Below are 8,932 nucleotides of genomic sequence, written 5' to 3'. Positions count from 1 at the left end.
CTTCAGGTTCACCAAAACAAAGAGCAGCAATAATGGCTTCTAGCTCTCCTACCTTATGTTCAAGATACCTAACCCGTTCTTCCACCATTTCCAGACTGATTTGCTTGGCTGCCTGACATTGACCCCTGCCATCAGACTTCTCTTTACCTTTGCTTGCCATAGAAACAAAGTGAATTCTAGCAGAGTTAAGTAGATTTTTAAATAATGAATGCTTGTGGAGTATGAAGATTATAGCACTTTACTCTGCTATTATATAGAGTAAGTGAGCTACAGCTTCTTACCCTGGGATTGAAAGGTGCTTTGAATAGCACTGCAATTGATTCAATATTACAAAACTCTTCCAAATATTTAATGGACAATAGATTGTACTCTTTAAGTGCATAACTTATACTGCTATGCAGTTTATTATACACATGTAAAATTTCATTGTCACACTTATTTAGCTATCTTTGAAATGCTAGAACAGCACAGGCCCAAAACACATCCAATATAGATAGGAAAATAGACTACTTTGATTTAATGAGTTAAGCAAACTAATATATAATACTAGGCCACATTGTCAACTTCAAATGAAAATAATAATTGCCTGCCAACTTTAAAACAGCATAATATGTTATAGAGACACTTTAAATTACTAATACAGAGATATAAGTTGAATTCTAATAAGCATACTATTCTTATTTTGCTCTTAAAGCTTAAACATTTGTGTTTCCTTGCATGGCTCAAACTAGGACTAGCTTTACATCAAACACAGGAGGATTTCCTTTTCTATACTTAATCAATGCACCTTCTTTCTTGTGAACATTATATTGAGCAACAAATTCCTTAACACCACCAATTATTTCACATTTAGTAATGAGACCGCCCTTCTTTGTAGCTTTCAGGTTAGCATCAATCTGTTCCCCAAAATTCTGTAGGAGTACATTAGTTGACTCATCAAGTTCACTCAACCAATTGTTTGCAAAATCAACAAGGACATTCTGCAATTAGTGAAATGGAAACAGATAAGATAATTTCGTCAGGAAAAAGAACTATAACAGACAATATACACTTCAAGACAATATACACTTCACTATAAGTAATACTTATATTAAAGAAACATACAATTGCTCCTTTCTTAAGATAAGCAGCAGTGAAGATGAATTTAAAATATGGCTCAGGGCAGCTCCGTGCAAGATCATCGATCCATTCATTTGTCTCAATCATTTTTGCAGATTTGCCATGGTAAGCAGGTGTGCGGCCACGTCTCTTGCTTGACCCACCTTTGCTATTGTCACTTGCAAATCCTGATGTTTTCTTACTTCCTTGTGGTCTAACAACCTGTATAAGAAAAGAACTTTCCCCTATATATGTAAACTTTAGCCCATCTCCATTATTTATCCTATTTTCTTTAACAAATTCTGCCCAACCATCTGCTAATACAATCATCCAGCCATTTTCATCCTCTTCATGTATCATGGTAGTTTCCCAAACCCTACCATATTTTTGCAATTGCAAATCAACTCCTTTAGGACCATCGTTTAATACATTCTTAAAATCATCTGGAATGCGCTGTAGATGAACACACATTTTCAATATACCATTTCAATTTGTAAGTAATAAACACATAAAAGTAAACCAAAAAATTATTTGAAAAGACTACAAAAGACAACTACATCTATTAACAAACATAATAGCAATGCTAAACCAATAATTATAAATATCATACCAGCTTATCTTTGTGATGATCCTCATAGCAAATGGTAAATGTCATTGCAAAATTTGCCATTGAAATTTTTTCACAGAACAGTAAAATATATGTATATTATTAGCTTGTAGCCCTAATTTAGAAGTTGATTTCTGCAATATCAAACACTGCAATATGTATAACAAAACCAATGCAGCAAATTGATTGCATATTAATTGCAATTAAATATTATTAAACCAAAAAGGGACTTGTACAGGCCTGATTTTCAGGAACTGAAGCAAAGCTTAATTTCAAGATTCCTTTCTAATAGTCATTCTTGCAATAATCATAGGTCAAGCACATTCAAAGAATCATAATACTCTACATAAATGCCAAAAACTTATTATTTTCTTTATACATCAATGTAACTTTTCAATATAACAAATATTTGTTTGTTGATATATGCATACATACTTGAGAAAACAGAACATGACACTACTTGCATACATTGAATTACAGCATATATAATAAGCAAAACTTTAATTTGATAGATATATAATATAAACCTTAGCTAAATTTGGATAGGTTATTCAAGTGTGTAACAATAATATTAATCTTAAACCTTATATACAAACCTTACACTTAAAGAATTGCATCATGACTTTAATGTGTTGGAAGTTATCTAAACAACCTTTTTTTTCAAGGTAATATCCAACATATAATGTAATGCCTCCATGCATACTCAAGACTATTGTGTGACATGATAGGGCAACCAGCTTTGCTAGGATTGTAGTGTATACAGCTGTTTGATAGTTGACATGCTGTTATATTTGCCCATTAGACAATGAGCTGCTGTAACTGTACTTTATATAACAATGCTATTTAGGAAAGGAAAACATATTATTTTCCTTAAACTCTTTTTTTCACATGGCAGAAAGACATGTATCTTTAGTTTGTAAGAATGCTTCTACTTGCCACAAACACAAGACAGAAGCTAAGCTTCAAGAACTTTTACATAAAGAAATTCATTTAGAGGGTCAATTATCAAATGCAAAGATCACTTGCTTGAATGTTAAGAAAAGTATTGTAAATCTAGAGATGCAATTGCATGAGGTAAAAAATCAGATTTCTGAAATGACAATGACTGAAAAAATGAAGAAGATTAAACAAGATATTCAGAGTGATTGTGATAATTCTACATCATTGGTTGAACCAAGTCAAACTCCAATTTGCACAAGAGAAGTGACTGAAGAAGCTAATCTGGCTACCACTGATGCATTTCAAACAGCAGTCGTGCATGGCGAAGATTCAGCATTGTGTCAAGATAAGAATCCGGGAGATCGTGAAAGAGTAAGCATTGATTATTGGTTTTGGTAACAATTTAAATTAGTACAGAGTAAGTATGATAAGATATGATAAATTATGTAACCTTATATTGTAATGAGTATTTTATTAGAAAACCATGTAACGGATTATAAGTTCAGTACCTTTAAATTATTGTTCCAGTTTGGCAGTGAGTTATATTATGATTGTAATCAACTATTATTGCACTTTCACTAGCTACATTTCTATGCATTAGCTCTTTTCCTAATTGCAAAACAGGCTGCTACATCTATTATTTAGAAGATCATTCTAAAAATGAATACAAAGAATTCATATAAAATTTTCAAAACATTAAACATTAAACCCTTGAAATGTGCTAATATCTTAAAGTATTAGGACATGTGTTTTGATTAGTGTTGACTGATTTATAACTTAGTTAAACTTCCCGCATTTCAACATGATTTAGTACACTAAACTACTAAAAGAAGACTCTTATTATGCAAAAGTCACTATCAAATTGAAACTTCAATGAGTTTCTATTTGTATTTTATAAATAAATAAATAAATGTCACTAAGGAAGTTGGAAGTTAAGAAAACTCATGTTCTAATTTGCAAACAATCTGGTGTGACAAAATTGAGTGCAAATTAGACATTCTAATTTACATTCGTTTATGTATATACATGGCATGTTATTATGTGATAATTTCATTCTAATCATTTCGATTCTCTTAACAAAAGAAATCTTTTTAGCATATGAATAGGCATACTAAGTTAGCAATCTAATAAGCCTAATTACACTTAAGCTAAAATGCTACCAACATTACCTGGCTTTTTTTATCTAATTATTTAATTTAGACAAGCCAGCACCAAACACTAAACTCACTTAAACAAGAACAACCCAAAAATAGCTTAACGAAAGTGCATCAAATATTTAAAACATAGTAGTTCATTCAGGACAATTCATATTATATAACTAATTAGCAAATATTAACCAAAATATTCATACATCTTACAATACTAAACACCCTAACCAAAAGATTTATAAGTAAAAAGAGACCAATACATAAAGCAACATTGCATTTTTAATAATATATATAATTATAATTGGCTATAAGGTCCCTAATTTGCTAACTACTTAAATTAAGATAAACTGATTACAAACTTCAATCAGAATCAAAGCCTTATGCATCATCATCAGTTCCAAAACCCTCAGGAGAGTGATAGTGGTAGGGAACACCAAGATCCTCTTCTGATTGAAGATCCCAAGGATCCTCTTCACTCTCTTCATTCTGCTGATGCTCACTTTCTTCCTCTGTATCTTCTTCCTCATCGTCATCTTGACCCCCCTGATGCGGCTCTTGTTGCCCCTGTTCCATCACATTGACATTGTTTCCACCAATTGCATTATGTTCCTGAACTTGCTCAGCCTGCACAACCACTGTTGAAGAAATGACCTGTCTCTCTACTACTTCTTCATCACTAATATCCATATCTGCTTCCCCACCTTCCACGCCACCACAATTACCCTCAATTTGCTTACTACACTCGCCTTTACTCTTAGATGACATTCCTATAAACCCTTCAATTTTCGTCACTTTAGATGGTTTCTCATCGGTATCGCTGTCAATTTCAATAGGACAGTCGAAAGAACTCCCAATTTTAGAAATCTTACCCTTGTTTCTTTTTCGTCGGGCAACTTCATCGCATTTAGCGATTTGACCATCGATGTCTTTCATCTCCTTTGTGAGCATATCAAGCTTTTTTGTTGCTTCTATGCGCACTTCATCATAAGCCAAATACTTCCCATTGAGTTTATCTTTCCTTTTCACAAGGAAATTTCGATACCAATCATCAAATATAGTGTCATCATCGTGTTCAGCCATGGAGAATAGTGAATTTGCAGTGTTGAGTGGAGAAATGAAAGAAGTGCTGCTGAAGAGAAATGAAAAGATGTTAGTGTTGCAGAGGAATGTGGATTCGATGTATTTATTTGCAAATCTAACCGTCAATTTTATGGTGTCTTTTCGACTGTATTTCATAGCATGCAAAAAAGCAAAAATTGTATTGTTTCACCCAATGCACGTAAACAGAGAATGCCTTTACAATTACCAAAAATAAATATCCCATTCTTGGTATACAAAACAATTACATGAACATTTTCTAAAAATATATATTATATTTCTTTAATATTTATGTAATATTATAACGTTTTTTTGTAAATGCTTTCCTGCCTTTTTTGCCTTCTTTAATTTATGTTTGGTTTTTAATTTGCTTAATAATTACAATATATATGTCCTTTTATGGAAAATTAATTCTTTTCAACTAATTTTAGCTCTTTCTTCTAATCTCCTAACATTGTAGCTTAGCGTTCTTTTAGTTTTTTTTTATCATCTCATTCTTACTTAGTAAATATCTTGCAACCATTAGTATAGGTAATCATATTATTGATAAATAATTAAAAACATAAGAGATTTACATAAAAACATGTAATATGTTGATATATTAGATCTAATCTGATCTTCTTAGCTAAATTGGATATATATTGGTTTATTCATGGGCTTACTTAAAAGTGTTATAATTGGGCCTATAGTATTATATATGCATAACCGTTCTTTTATTAGACACATTCATGAGTAGAATAACATCATGAACAAATAAACATGATACAATCTTTTATACATCTACAATTTATATATGCAATCAATAAATAATAATATTAGTATACATCAGTCCAACTTAATGATACTTTACACAATAATGCAGCAATTTCTAACATACAATTTTAAACAAAATAAACTAATTAACTTACATATATATCATACTAATAATTTAAATCATGTAAGCTTAACAAAAAATGAAACTAATTATCTTTATTTATACATTTTGCTTAAGGTTTTCTTTATAAACTTTACAAGCGGGTGGCGCGCATCGCGCGCGGTGCATTCGCACTAGTCTATATAAATAGGCAAATGAAATGATCGCATGACTTTAAACCATTAAGTTAGAAATTGAACTCGAATGGCTGCCACTACCTTGCTGTTCATCGCTGCATTCTTATTCTTTTGCCTACACCCTACAGGTATTTCTCTTATTACATTCTAATCTTACCGTTTGCAAAATGTAAATAATCTAAACTTAATATATGCTAGTTAAATTAGTTTTTATTCATGCAATAACATTCCATACCCTTATACTTATACTCATATTAAGCTAATTAATGTGTTGATTTTCCTATTAAAAAATAATGTGTTGATTAATGTATTTAATTTCATGTATAGGGGCACAAGTTGGAGTATGTTATGGAAAGATCGGAGACAACTTACCATCTTCACAAGAAGTGGTGAAGTTATACAAAACAAATGGCATAAAAGCAATGAGACTCTATTTTTCTGATCAAGATACTCTTCAAGCCTTACAAGGAACAAACATCGAGCTCATGTTAGGTGTCGCGAATGAGAATATTGAGTCCTTAGCATCATGTTCGTGTGCTGCGAAAAGATGGGTCCGAAGGAATGTCCTCCCTTTCGGATCATTGGTCAAGTACGTTGTGGTGGGGAATGAACTTAACCCGTCTGATAAACAAGCCTCATCAATCTTACCAGCTATGCAAAATATTTTATATGCATTAAACGCGTCTCAAAATTTAAATAACTTAAACGATGAAATTAAGGTTTCTATAGCCATTAACACAAACTTAATTAAAAACTCGTACCCCCCATCTAATGGTCAATTTCAAGACTTGTCATATATTACCCCAATAATAGACTTTTTAGATAGTCACAACTCGCCTTTGTTGGTAAATATTTACCCTTACTTTGCTTACATAAATGACACACAACATATTTCACTTGACTATGCATTATTTAACGCCAATGAAGTTGTTTTCACCGATCCTAACAACGGGTTGGACTACAAGAATTTATTTGATGCAATGGTGGATTCAGTGTACGCGGCTCTAGGGAAGGCGGGAGCGGACCACCCTCGTGTTATCGTGTCGGAGAATGGATGGCCATCTAGCGGTGGCTATGGTGCTACAATGGATAATGCAAAGGCCTATTATGAAAACTTGGCCAATCATGTGAAGCAGGGGACTCCTTTGATGGCAGGGCAGCCTATTGAGACGTATTTGTTTTCGATGTTTGATGAGAATCAAAAACAAGGGGCTAATAGTGAACGTAATTTTGGGATTTTCTACCCAAATCAACAATCTAAGTATGGCCAACTCAATTTCTAAATGTATACTATATGCTTAGACTACTAATAAAGTGTTTGGTTTGGTTACCAAATGAAGTTAAATCTTGGCATCTATTATGTTAGTAAAAATTTATGGTTAAATCTTGGCATCTAAATTCTAACAATATAACTAGTGATATAAAGGTTTCAACGGCCATTGACACGAGTTTAATCATAAACTCGTATCCACCATCTACGCAAATTATAATGTGCACCCTTGTGCACACAGAACTACGTGCTCCACTAATAGGACGCTGACACGTAGCTATGTGGTCCACCTTACTCCACGTGTTTGCTACTTGTAGTTTTCTTCTTTCAAATTCTCAATGTTCTTCTTTTGCTATTTAATTTCACTGATCTTCTCTCTTTCAATTATTTCCTAATTTCTCAATTCTCTCTCTTCAATTATCTTCTTCTTCTTTTTTTAATCATCATCCATAATTTCTCTCTCCTTGATTTTCTCTCTCCTCGATTTTCGCTCTCCTCAATTTTTCTCCATTGTTGATTCCTCTGTTTCCTTATTGAATTTGTTCATCACTGTTGTTCATCGCCAACCTCGACACTGTAAGTTAGATTTCTTATTTTATTTGATAATTATCACTAACTAGGTTTTTTTGTTGTTGATGCTAGTTATTGATTTTTCATTTTGTTATTGATTTTTGAGTGATGATTTTAACTGATCGTATAATTTTTAGGTTTAATTAGTTTTAATTTCATATTATTCAATTGATTAATTGATGAATAATTGATCAAATGTTTGATTAATTTTAATTAAGTTGCTGAAATTAGTGATGAGATTTTGATTACTTACTGCAGAATTCGTTTAATATGATTCTAAACATTCGGTTCATATGATTACTTAGTGCAACATTTATGTGATCAATTTCAAAGATATTCATATATATTATTCAATTGATTAATTTGATATTTAATGTTAATTAAACTACTGAAAGTGTGTGTTGAATTTGATTCTTGACTGTAATTGCTTTTTTTTTTTTTTTTTTTTTTCAGTTTCATTTATTATTTAATTGGTGAATTGATGTTTTAGTTTGTATTTTATGATCGAATATAATTTTTTATATCATGTTTTTGAACATTTTGTTCATATAATTCGAGTAACGCACTTTTATTGTATATACTATCAAAATTGTTATTAGCAGTATCATATTATGAACATTGTTTCTATTTTTATGAACATTTAGGTTACTTTAATGAACCTTTCCGTTTTACATAAATCTCTGAGTATGTATATATGCTTTTTAGAAAATAATTGTAAACGTAATTATGAACATTTTTTTCCTGTATTTGAACTTTGTTGTTTTATTTTTGAACTCCAATAATGGTTATTATGAATTGTGTTTGTTTATTGCAGTTATAACATATGAAGTTGTTTGTAAGGAAAGTCTAAAGGTCGAGCAACATTTTAAGCAGTATTTTCACGTGCAGAAGTTTTTGAAGGATGTCCAGTAGTTTGTGGTTGGGGTTCAGAAATTTTTGTAGGGGGGTCAGGGATTTTTGTAGGGTATTTAGTGGCTTGTGGTTGGGGTTCAGAAGTTTTAATACGGGGTTCAGAGGTTTTTGTAGGGTGTTCAGTGGTTTGTGATTGGGATTCATAAGTTTTTTAGGGGGTTCAGAGGTTTTATAGGGTGTTTAGGGGTTTATGATTGAGGTTCAAAAGTTTTTATAGGGTGTTCAGTGGTTTGTGGTTAG

The 8,932-nt window shown here is 31.8% G+C and overlaps 1 protein-coding gene across 1 annotated transcript; it reads left to right on the top strand.

Annotated features, from left to right (window-relative positions):
- The first annotated feature begins 5,989 nt into the window (after nt 1–5,989).
- Nucleotides 5,990–7,259, top strand: LOC145626279 (glucan endo-1,3-beta-glucosidase-like). Its single transcript, XM_081678708.1, has 2 exons — nt 5,990–6,068; nt 6,268–7,259. Exons 1-2 carry the CDS (start codon nt 6,008–6,010, stop codon nt 7,221–7,223), a joined length of 1,017 nt encoding a protein of 338 aa, XP_081534834.1. The 5' UTR covers nt 5,990–6,007; the 3' UTR covers nt 7,224–7,259.
- Nucleotides 7,260–8,932: the final 1,673 nt, after the last annotated feature.

The sequence above is a fragment of the Chenopodium album genome, chromosome 4 (assembly GCF_948465745.1).
Source record: "Chenopodium album chromosome 4, dcCheAlbu1.1, whole genome shotgun sequence".
Lineage (NCBI taxonomy): Eukaryota > Viridiplantae > Streptophyta > Magnoliopsida > Caryophyllales > Amaranthaceae > Chenopodium > Chenopodium album.
This window is presented reverse-complemented; position numbering and strand designations above follow the sequence as displayed.

Bases quoted from the DNA above. Each gene is read 5' to 3' on its own strand.
- LOC145626279 (XM_081678708.1), top strand. From the start codon at position 6,008: ATGGCTGCCACTACCTTGCTGTTCATCGCTGCATTCTTATTCTTTTGC. The intron at 6,069-6,267 runs GTATTTCTCTTA...TTTCATGTATAG, and splicing joins CTTTTGCCTACACCCTACAG to GGGCACAAGTTGGAGTATGT.